We start from the raw sequence: 12840 nt of genomic DNA on the forward strand, positions 1-12840 counted from the left end.
TTTCATGTCCCAGCAACCTTGCTCCCCACCGATTTACATCAAATCTGTCTCTGTATGTCCCAAGGCAGGTTATTCATTAAGGAAGGACACATAGACTAAGATGAATTAAATAGACTTTCATTTTTTAAACACCTGTTAATATAATTGTAATTCAGGTTACACTTTGTCATAACCTCTGTCTAAACACAAAAGCTTTGATTATGTAAAAAAAAGTTTTGTTCAAACACAAAAACAGCGTTCATCAGAGTTTATCCATGGTAAATAAAATGAAATGCATGTCAATAAAATGAAAGGCTAAGTGCCCACCGTAGCCAATTTATTTTATTTAAATTTTTTATATTTTGCATATTTTCTCCCCCATTTTTGTTGTTACACAAAAGAGGGAAATATAATAAACTTCACAAACCTTCACAAAAGTTCACATAGCCTTTCAGGGCTTTCGAATCCGTACTGATAACAACCATTCAAGTACAAAATTACAGTTTTTCCTCATCTCTTGATTTCAGTGTTCAAACGCTATTATTGTGAAACACTTTATATATTTGCTATAATTTGCCACGCATACTGAGTCTCTTGCAACTGGAATTTTCATGAATGAGAATGATTACTCAATTTTTGCAAGCATTCAAGGCCATCCATCTTAATACAATAATGTTTTGGTTATAATATTACTGGTTTGAAATTTTTGGGAAGATGTGTTCCTCCAACATACACAGACCTGGATAGGATGGTGGGGGTGCTTGACAGCTGCCATAGATAAGAAAGCGACTGGTGTGTATTAACACTCACATGAGCTGATGTTGATGTTGTCTTTACCAGTTGGAGGCTAAAGCATTTGTATGTCAATTTCAGGAGCGTTAATGTTATGTCCAGTTTATTTGTGTTTTTGTTGGATTAAGAAATAATTAATGGTGTCTTGAATGCTCAGCATTCTTGCTATTATAATAATCATAATGGTGACTGACATCTGAAAAACTAGTAAATAAGCTCTGAATGTTTAATGATTAGGAAAATGAGCTGCTCTTGATGTGTAAACACCATTGTACTTTCTTACTCAGCAGAAATAATAGCACTTGAGGTGTTTCTCTTGCGATTGGTTCTGTACCTGAAATTAGGATTGATTGGGTTGCAAAACCACAATTGACTGTTGGCCCCATGAGAGAAATGCTAAGCAATTTTTCTTGTGCACAGGCCACGTGGCTTTTCATTTTTTTTATATATCTCACCTAAATATAAGCTAATTTATCATATGTTATTGTGCTTTTACAATAGGGTAATTTTGTTGCAGATTTTACACCAAGGCTGCATCAGAAAACCTAGGCAGCTTACTTGTTGCCTCGCTGCCTTATCAGACAATGGCTTTAAAGGCAACATTTTGTGCACAAAGGCACCTCACAAAACTAATTTCGGACATACTTCTAAGGCAGTGTAACAGTTAAATGATCTACAGCAAAATTTAGTGAGAACTAAACAAATATTGAACTACTACATTAGTAATTTCTCGCTAGAAATGACATCAGAATTGGAAAATGTTGATAAAAAAAAGTACAAACTGACCCTCGAACGCAACTTTCGGACGCCATATTCTTTCCCCAGGTTAACTGTCACAGAATATCAAAGGCAGTGAAGGATTCATATATGCTGCTTTCAAAAATCGATCAGATGAAGGTATCTCCAGAGACAGGAAGTGAACCTAACAATAGATTCGGATGTGCCTTGATGCCTTCCTGCCTTGATTGTGTCCTCCGAAGGCAGCATTTTCCAAGTTTCGGATGCAGCCCAAGTGTGCCTCACAAGGAAAGCGAAGCCAAAGGGTTTTGCTCCCCAAAACCCCCGGTTGACTGGCTGCAGTATAGCTCATAAACCCCGCCCTCTCCATGTAATCCAATGGGATGTGAGACAAACTAAACAATCAAATTGCACTTCAAATACGTTTTTCCCAAAGATGGGTTCTGTCTTAGGTAGTTTTTATTGCATTGATGCAAGTCCAAGTGTTGTTTTTTAAATACTTTATTACAAATTACAAGCAGAAGCACAAATACATACAATAAAATAAAAAATACAAATTAAATAAAGTTAGCTTTAAGGTTTTCCGGTAGGTCTAACTGTAATAAGCTACAGGAATCTTACAGAAATGGAATAAATCAATTGCTTAACTGTATAAATGAGATTAATTCTTCTCGCTATCTTTTGTTCCTTGATTAACATTTAATGACACAGACAGCAGCAGGTATATTAGGGCTGCTGTCACTTTAAGAGCCAATGCACAGATCCAATATACTGTATGAATGCATGAATAATACTGTATTAAAATCATTGAAAGTTTAAATTGACTAGTCGTGCATATGATTAACTTTAGTTATGATGCAACACTGGCCTGTTTGGGTTGGTGACAATTCTGTCCCAAAATGCAAGCAGAAGTCTTGTATCGCAGCTTGCTTGTACAGACGATGTGGTTATGGGAAGCCATGAATCACTGTGTTTGTGAAATTATGTCTCTCAGAAACTTTTCAAATGACTGATTTTATCTGATAATCTGTGTGGATTCATTTGCTTATTCATCCATCAAGTTTATTGAATAAACGTTTGCACAAATTTCCCACCTTATAAGCATGATACCTGCAGGATTGTGTAAAATGATGTATAATACCTGAAATACCGTGACAAGCACTGAGCCATTTGTGTAATTTTTGCAACTTTATAATTTTTCAAGTCTGGTCTGCTTGGACGAATGGAGATTTTTGGATCATTAAAGCCATTTTAAAGGCCATAAAATCTTTCTTGTGCTCTCAGATACTTTAGAATAATAACCTGTTGTTACATGGAATAATATCCAAAAATTGAGGAACCTGGATACAGTGCAGATATTTTTAGTTAGATGGATGCAGTCACTATTGCTCTTGATCGTCTCATGTTTCCTCTTGCTGACTTTCTCAGTGACTGTAGATGTCTGTGGCCTGTTCCTCTCTAAGAATCTGCTCCAACTTACAGATGTTGGGTTTTTAGCTGAGGGCATTGCTGAAACATTATTCTTTTTTTTATAACAGCACTGCAGGCGCAAGTAAATGTCTGTCAGATGCGTGTCCTATTTAATCCATGTGCTCACCAGCTTCAGCAGATGATGTAAAGTTCTGGTGTGGCTACTTTGTTTTCCCAAAATTTTGTAAACATTACCCAGTTGGATCTGATTCATGACCTCACTGTGTGGAGCACAACAAGGAATAGGAAAACTACTGTTTGTTAACATGGTTTCCTCAGGAAGCTATGCTTGTTTACAGGAAATAAAATAAATAAATGATGACTACGATAATAATTATACCTGAATGAAATCAGTTGGTGCAATGTTGATGAAGAATACCTGCCCAGGGGTCTCCTGTCATGACATATTTGTTGCAAGAAAAGTTATAAAAAATGTCTGTGTGGGTAGCTGTTCCTGCACATTCAGCCAAATGCTTTCACATCTTGTCTAGATTGAGAACTCAAGCTCATTCAAGTCAAATGTGAAGTCTGCAGCTATTTTTGGCTTGCACAGACACATTTATTTTGATTGTGTTCTCCTCTTCTTCAATTCCCCCCTCTTAGACAGCCCATTCTAAATCAGATACAGATAAAGTAGCAAAGTAAGATTACATTTTTTTTCATTAGTGAGAGTTTTGGCGATTGCGTGTGTGAATTATTTGTACCTGTCTGCTAATCTCTACTACTGTCTACTAATTGTGAAGCTGTGGATTTTAGTTACTTCTAAAAAAGAAAAGAAAAAGTATAATATACTTTTTAATCACTGGACAGGATTGACAGTAAGATTCTGTTCTCCTGAATGTTTCTGGGAATGTGTGATCTGCACGTGATGTGCAAGCTACTGTCTCTGTATGTGTGGGTGTCGTGTCAAGTCACCTTTATTTATGGCGCTTTTTATAATGAAGATTATTTCAAAGCAGTTTAACGATGGTAAAAGGAAAACAATGCAATAGAATTTAATAGAAAGTAATATAGTTAAATATTTAACCCCAACTGAGCAAGCCAAAAGCCAAAGGCAACAGGGGCGAAAGTGGCAAGGAACACCCAAACTCCATCAGATGACAAATGGAGAAAAAAAAAACCTTGGGAGAAACCAGGCTCAGTCAGGGTGCTGGTTCTCCTCTGGCCAAACGAACAAACAGTGTATGCTTATGATTCAGGGAACATTAAAAAATCAGAAGTCATATTAGATCCGAACAGTCGGAATATTTGCCCAGTTCCATCCGGTTGAAGATCAGAGCCATCACGCAGGAGACTTGTGGATGTCGATGAGGCTGTCACAGGGAGAGTCTAGTTGACGCCGTCTCTGCTGACACTTCAGGGCAGTGTTTGTGGCGTCTAGGTGCAGGTCCACCATCTGATCTGGATAAGGCCTGGATCCGAGGGCTGCAGCAGTGCATTAGTTTAGAGCAGTGATTAGCTTACCTGTACAATAAACTTTGTATAATGTGTAAAATGGAAAATATTGAGTATCCACATGCTATAAACAAGTACAATTTATTGTATTTTAACTGATGGAAATCGAGCATGAAAGTAGACGTCAATTACTATTATTTTTTTACATTGGTATTACCGTACAACCTATGTAAAGCTATAGGATTTTTTGGAAAGTCTGATCAGTTAGAAAATATATACTAGCAGCAGCACACTAAATCAGTTGGAAAAGACACACTTAGTCTGAAGTCTGAAAGAGCAATAAAGCCGACTAGTCTATGCAGCCCCAGCAAGACTGAGAGGAATAAACTTCACAAATACCAAAAAAGTACTAAATTATATTTATGCAGGAGTTGTAATCAATGTATTTACCTGTTAAACTCTTTTTGAGCAGAAAATTACACCTGAAAATAAAATTTCTATCTGTCCTAAATATTGAATGCTTTTGAGCAAAGACTTAAAGGTCCCGTTCTTTGCGTGTTTTTGAAGCTTTGATTATGTTTACAGTGTGCAATATAACATGAGTTCATGTTTTGCGTGTAAAAAAACAGTATTTTTCACACAATTTACTTAACTGTACAGCGCTGTTTCCTCTGTCCTAAAAACGGCCTGATGATTTCCTTGTTCTATGAAGTCTCTCCTTCAGAAACACGTAACGAGTTCTGATTGGGCCAGCGCTTCCCGTGTTGTGATTGGACAGCAGCTTAGCGCACTTTGCCCGGAAAGGTCCCGCCTCTTACCATAACGGGGAGATGCAAGCGCTAAATGCGCGCTCTTCTCCACGTGGGAGAGCAACAAGACCACGCCCCCTTTTTTGCGTGTTCTTGTGGGCGGAGGGTTAGTCAACAAATGGTTCTAGTGATGTCATTACATCCCTGCACTTCCTGCTGTAGTCCAAACCGGCCGTTCGCTGTAGGCTTTGAAAGGGAACTTCTGTTAAATAAAATATCTCGCTTGGCATTGAACTTTGAGCTTTATAATTGTACAGGTATTATTTATGCTCTAACAGCAACATTACACACTAACCAAAAAAGTTTGAAAGATGGAATCGAAGAACGGGACCTTTAAGATCAGTCTCTTTATAAAGAAGACACTTGGAAGATTATTGTTTAAAAAAAAAGTTTAAAAAAGTAAACTTGGAGTTTACAAAGTTACAGAGTTTGTTTATTGTAATGAAAAATGTACAAAATACGATTTTCAATTTTTAATGAAATGTATATATTTTTCAAAACAATATTTTTTAAAACTCTTAGGGCCCTATTTTAATGATCTGAGCAATGGACTGAAGTGCCTTCTTATACGTAGGTGCACTTCTGGCGTATCCGAATCAGCTTTTGCTAGTTAAATGATGGGGCATAATGTGCAATAAACCAATCAGAGTATCATCTCCCATTCCCTTTAAAAGCCAGTTGCGCTCGCACCATGACAGATTCGCTATTTAACATGGTGGAATTTGCAAACTGAAAGACTAATTGCTTCTCTTTTATTTTTAATATTTCAAAATGTTTGTGCGATGCTGTGCGTCCCTGTGTATGTAATAAGCAGAGTGTACACATTGTGCACCTGTCTATAGGCACACATTACTAACGTGCTCTTTAAATGACACAAAAAATACATTGCTGGGCCGTTGCTATTTTGAGGCAACTGAAATCGACTGCGCTAATGATCAACAAACCTGGTCTAAAGTCAATAGCGCAGTCGATTTCAGTTGCCTCAAAATAGCAATGCACCTGAACACACCTAATTTTCAGACCAGGTAGCAATGCCCACAGGCGAACAGATGTGCGTGAGTGCAATTGCTTCTTAAACAACGTGCCACTGGATGAAAATGATAACTCTGTCAGGCTGAAACTAGCAAAAAAACACTTGCGCCTGGTGTATGATGGGACCCTAAAACTGTGAGAAAATAAGATGTTACGTTCCAAATTTGAGGCCAATATCTCAATTTTTTTTTCCTTCAGTAAGATTTTTTTTGCCTGCAGTACCAAATGTTTCTAATGATTAAATTTGCTTGCGATTTGTTACCAATGTGTTCATGTTTGACGGCGAGGAGTTCAACTGTGACTTTTTTTTTAGGACGATTTAACCTTTTTAAATCAGGTTTTTCATCAGGTCATCCATGTTTTTTTTTTTGTGTGTTCTTGCATATCAAGTGCCAAAACCTTTACCAAAAGTGAAGTGTCATAGCATTCTGGTGAAAAAAAAAAAGCAGAGGGTTAAGTTTGCCTTTATCACAGTGTCCTTGAAATACACCCAAATAATATCTTGGATCCAATTTTGTTTGCATGTCCTGCAGTATTTCTGTACCTGCAGCAGAATCTTCACTAGAGGAACTGAAGTAGTTCACTGCAAAAAATAAACAGGCTGAATTTGAGCCGCAATTTGAAGCTAGCATATCACGTCACATTAGAAGTGGACTTTCACAGTCGACGATCAATTTCACTGACATCTTGTTATTTCCCCCCTCCTCCACTCTCCCCTTTTCATTTCCTCCATTTCACAAAACCTCTCTTTTATCTGTGTGTTTGCTCTCTCAGGGCTGGCTTCGGCCTCAAGAAGCCTCTAAAGATGAATATGGTGAAGAGGATCATGGGGAGGCCACGGCAAGAGGAGTGCAGCCCGCAGGACAACGCGCTGGGACTCATGCACCTGCGCCGCCTCTTCTCCGAGCTCTGCCACCCGCCGCGCCACATGACACAAAAGGAACAGGAGGAGAAGCTCTACATGATGCTGCCTGTTTTCAACCGGGTGAGAGAAAGAGAGAGAGAGATGGACGTTTATTAAAGAGACCTCATCCTCATCTAATGTGCTTTAGAATAAGGCGGTTTTATGTAAAAAAGGCAGACGGAATGTAGAGATTCTCAAAGATCCAGGCTCTCAAGTCAAAATACATTAAAAGAGATGACAGGTGTAATAGACATGATTGCATTGCACTTCTAATGCTAAATGTAACCTGCGCTGACGTTTTATTTATTTACTGTTTTGTTACCATTAAATGGCAGGCAGATTTTTTTCCCCACTGGCTCAGTCAGGCCAGTACATCAGTTTACTTGCCCTGCTAACATTTTCACTGGCATCATCATTAGAAAACATTTTTAGCAGCATATTTTTTTTTTATCAGAAAGCAATTACATGCTTATTTATATTCAAAGATTATTATTATTTATGTTAAATACATTTTCTTTGAAAAAGAAATAATTTTTAACACATTAGTTATAATTGCAATAATAGCTGGAAACTGTAACACTATATAATGTGACAGCTGTTAATTGCATAATCATTTTTGCTGAAATCACAAATTGGCACAAAAATACACTAATGTTTGGGGTCTGTAAGAATATTTTGGGGAAGAATTTAATACTTTTATTCAACATGACTGAATTAAATTGATCAAAGGTGACAGTAAAGACATCTATAATGTTACAGAAAAAATATTTTTCAAATAAATGCTGCTCTTTTTTTCTATTCATCAAAGAATCCTGAAAGAAAAACCATAACAAAAATATTAAGGGTCATGTTAAGGGTCATATTAATTTCTGAAGGGTCATGTGACACTACTTGAGTAATGATGCAAAAAAATCGGCTTTGGCATCACATGAGTAAATTATATTCTTAAAAGTTATTATAATGGAAAATAGTTATTTTAAATTGTAATAATATCTCACATTATTATGGTTTTGACTGTATTTTTGATCAAATGAATGCAGCCTTGGTGAGCTGAAGAGACTTTTTCAAAAACATGAACAGATCTTACCAACCTTAAAGGGTTAACTCACGCAAAAATGAAAATTCTGTCACTAATTACTTACCCTCATGTTGTTCGACACCCATAACACCGTGTCCTAACTACACGGGACGTGATAAGATTCCAGCGAAAAGCAGCTTGTCTGTCCAAACCAGGCGTGACGCGTCAACGAGATACAACAAATCAATCAAAAACGCTGCTCTAGCGGCAAGTGCACGGCATCAGAGATTAATCTTGACATAATCAAGTACATAATCAAATTCACAAATATTACACCATTTAAACTACTAAAAATACATACTGAGTTACTAAAACAATTGTTATCATATAATATACTTGTTTGTTCACAGTTTGAACGCTCTTATTTCAATGTGTTTAATTTCAAGATCTGAGGTGAATTATACTTTGCTGCTTTTAGTATGACAAAGCTGGGAGCGCTAAATGATATTCAAAGTAACATAACACTTTAACATTAAATAAAGCACAGAAACACTACCTTAGTATAACATTGCCATGTTTTGTGTTGTTGTTCCAGCCGCGACGTCTACAAAAATAGAAACCGCTTCTAAAATAGATTCATCGCGTGTTGCCGTCGCGACTGGTTAGGACAAAATCTCTAATTAACATAGAAAAGATACCTTTTGTCAGGTGTCGCGGCATAGCGTCGCGTGTAGTTAGGACACGGTGTAAGACCTCCGTTCATCTTTGGTACATAAATGAAGATATTTTTGTTGAAATCTGTAGGCTCAGAAAGGCCTCTGTTGACATCAATGTCATCAAGACCCATAAAAGGCACGAAGGACGTCGTTACAAAGTCCATCTCACTACAGTGATTCTACAACCCTTTTATGAAGTGACAAGAATAGTTTTTGTGCACAAAAAAACAACAATTAAAGAACAACTTGTATAGTGATGGCCAATTTCAAAACACAGCTTCCTGAATCTTCGAAGCTTTATGAATCAGTGTATCAATTTCATAATTTGGATGGCCAAAGTCACGTAATTTCAGCAGTTTGATGATCCGAGTCATGAATCGATTCGCTAATCGAATCGCTCTGAGGCTTTTGGAAGCAGTCATTTGAAATCGGCCATCACTATATAAGTCGTTATTTAGGGTTTTTTTGGGCACAAAAACTATTCTCGTCGCTTCATAAAATGATTGTAGAGCCACTGTAGTGAGTTGGGCTTTGTAACGACGTCTTTAGTGTATTTTATGGGTCTTGAGAGAGGAAATGACATTGGTGTCAATGGAGGCCTTTGTGAGCCATCGGATTTCAACAAAAATATTTTCATTTGTGTTCCTAAGATGAACGGAGGTCTTACGGGTGTCAAAGTCATTAATGACAGAATTTTTATTTTGGGTGACCTTACCCTTTAAACATTTGAATTTTGTGTACACGTATATAGGCTATAATCTGTAAATTGTATATTGTTTGAACGCAAGAACAATAACACACTTTCTTATTTTATAGACGCATTACTATAAAGTCATGATAAAAAAAAATCCCTGTCATTAAACCAAATTATTCACACTTTGCTTTTGATGTTAAACTTAAACAATGAGAAGAAGTGAACCAGCAGTGACTAGTGCTTCATTTACAAAGGCTAAGTATTCATTAGGATATCAAGTGACTCTCACCGGCTGGAGAAGAGCATGATGGTGCTAATCATCCAGCATATTAAACAGAAACACCGCTGGTGACCTCAGCTACAGCTCATCATTGTGCAGGAAAGAGCGCTGACCTGCTGTGGCCTGTCTGGATTTGGAGAGCACTTGTAGAAGTGGGATGAAACGTGCTCTATATTTACAAAGCTGTCATACTTCATGAAGTGTTATAGACCTATCTGAAACGGTGCATATTAACATAACAGCATGTCTCTCTAGATTTAAATTTCTTCATACAACAAGAGGCCTGACAGGAAAGATTTGAGGATGCCAGTCTTGCGCCTCTTGTGAATGTTTGCAGTTTATATTCATTTGATTGGACACTCGGCCTGTTAGCCAAATACTGAAGGGACGTTTTCAGAGCCTCTGTGAATGTCTTATTTTTGCTGCTAAGAAAGATGAATAACTACAAAATAAGCATACAGCTCTTCAGACATCAGGGGAGTGATTTTCTGATTAAATCTCAGCTTTAACTCAACAGGTCCCCATCTTTGTAAAAAAGGACTGCATGAAAAGGTGGTTTCATAAAGGTTTTAGCTCTGTAAATGGTGTTTGTGTGTGTGTGTGTGTGACAGGTGTTTGGGAACGCTCCACCAAGCTCCATGAATGAGAAGTTTTCAGACCTGCTGCAGTTTACAACGCAAGTGTCCAGGCTGATGGTGACTGAGATCAGACGGAGAGCGTCTAATAAATCAACAGGTATTTCAACTTCAAGCATTCCCAGGGTATTCCATTAACGTGTATTTATTACAGAATACACTGACCTGTCCAATCGATTTAATTGTAACATAACTTGACAGAAAGATCAGAAAAAATATGTTGGCATGGTAAATTAAAAGTCATTTGTTAACATTAGTTAATGCATTAACTAACAATGAAAAAATATTTTACAGCATTTATGATCCTGTTTTACATAATCTGTATTAATCTCCAGAAATAAGTGATAGCATATGTAAACATATCCATACGTAAAGTAATGACTAGTAATCATCAACATTAAAAAGCATATAAAACAAAACTGCCTAATGTCACTAAATGAAATATTGACCCAGGACGTGCAAGCATTAGGACTGCTCCATCTAAGTTTTGATCAAAAACGAGAGGAGTTTTTCTCAGCTTTTTGTTTAAAATGTTGTTTTTATAAAACATACCCATATTATTGCATGTTCAGATATTCATGCAATCAAAGTTTTGTGAAAATGATCAAAAATTATGTTTACACTCTTTTTTTGTTGTTGTTGAAATATAAACATTAAAACAGTGGCTGTAATAAAGACATCATTTTGGTGCGTCACTAGTTTCTACCTCCTTTATACTGTACCTGTGCTTTGCTGTTTAATACCTGTGTTTATGACTGAGGAAGACTTTGCTTCTGACTCAATCTGGGCTTGGTTTCAAAGTTACTATGCTATCCACACACTCTTGGCAGCTTGTCTTGGCACAAGATGTACAGTAATGTTTATTTTTGGGAATGTAATCTGCATATGCTGCATACCCCACAAACCCCAGACTGAGTACGTCATGAAGCGTTTTAGTTGGTTTTATACCATTTAACATCTTGTGTTTAACACCTGCTTTTTTGCACTGTAGTCACAATACTGATGCAATAAAAAGCATAACTTAAAATGTTATAAATGTCATATTTATCTCTATGTGAAATGTAGTTTTAATGACAATGGATTTTAAAATGATATAATTGCATTTGTTGGAGCAGAAAATAATATTCTTCTGAGTAAATCTTGTTCTTTGTGAATGCACTGGGGTGTCACAGTCTTGCATCTCAAAATGTGGCAGCAATGGATGAATGAGATAGCGCCTGCATGTCATCACCTCTAATTGACTCAGCGTCCTCTCCCAGATGAGGCCAGTCACACACAAGCTGACGTGTGAAAATGGATTTGATCCACATGCACAGACTGTTAAACGCGTCAGTGATTCTGTTTGTGTTTGTGCTCCTCCCACAGAGGCGGCCAGCAGAGCCATTGTGCAGTTTCTGGAGGTAAATCAGAGCGAGGAGGCGAGCCGTGGCTGGATGCTTCTGAACACCATCAACCTGCTGGCCTCCTCAGGACAGGTCTGTATGTTTAATGTGCATCAGGTGAAACAATCACAAGATGCATGAAACATGAAAACCTATTTGTTCAGCACTAGAAAAATATATACAGACTAGTGTTGTCAAAAATATAGATTTTTCGATATGTACTAGCTGCGCTGTGCTCTTCTCTCTGACCGACAACGATTTGACACGTATTCACCTACTCTCATTCACTCCGGTTAGCCCTCTGCACACGGCGAACACGGCGGCGCATTCCGCTGGAATTCTCCTCACGACAACGTGCTTTTGTTAGTGTGACGGGTCTGAATTTCGCGTGGGATCACATATAATTCTACTCATTCCTGTAGATTTCACCGACACACATAAAGTAATAAAGCCGCCTCTGATATACTAGACTCAAATGTTTCATCAGGAATGAAGTAGTCTTCTCATAGACTGAGAGACTGGAGAACCATGTGGAGAACAGGAGGACTGGTATTGTGACCACATCTTAAGTATGTTTTTGGTCAGTTTTGGACTTAACCAAGAGCAGAAGAGAGGAGGAATACTCACTTCGTGAAAAATGGCTTTCCCAACAATGGTTGCACAAGTCTTGGTTTCCAGCTTCTCCCCTGCTGGTGTGGCGCTGTGAGAATTTTGTCATGGAGGACCTGTTTCTAAAGCTTTTGATTGCTTAAACCTGCACAGCTTGAGGCCATGACTACCACGGGTCACTTTTTGAAGGCCTGTGTTATGGGCACTTTGTGAAAAGGTGTGGACCGTTATACTCTACATAAATGATCTCCAATTACTAGTTATTTTTCCTTTCCCTGAAGCACTTCCTCTCTGTTCTGAGAGGCCAACATGTATCGATCAAACAGACAATGTTCCTGTCATGTCATTCATTAGATGAGGAAGGACGGATCCTGCTCTCATCAAAAG

The 12840-nt window shown here is 37.7% G+C and overlaps 1 protein-coding gene across 4 annotated transcripts in view; it reads left to right on the forward strand.

Moving 5' to 3' along the window:
- Positions 1-12840, forward strand: part of wdfy3 (WD repeat and FYVE domain containing 3) — an 89991-nt gene that overhangs the window by 9965 nt on the left and 67186 nt on the right. For all 4 annotated transcript variants that reach the window (XM_067438414.1, XM_067438412.1, XM_067438413.1 and 1 more), the window contains exons 2-4: positions 6990-7200; positions 10439-10562; positions 11828-11937. In XM_067438414.1, the coding sequence (XP_067294515.1) occupies positions 7021-7200; positions 10439-10562; positions 11828-11937 (414 nt within the window). In that variant the 5' untranslated portion in view covers positions 6990-7020. The remainder of the gene's footprint in view (positions 1-6989; positions 7201-10438; positions 10563-11827; positions 11938-12840) is intronic.

Source organism: Pseudorasbora parva, chromosome 3 (assembly GCF_024679245.1).
Source record: "Pseudorasbora parva isolate DD20220531a chromosome 3, ASM2467924v1, whole genome shotgun sequence".
NCBI lineage: Eukaryota > Metazoa > Chordata > Actinopteri > Cypriniformes > Gobionidae > Pseudorasbora > Pseudorasbora parva.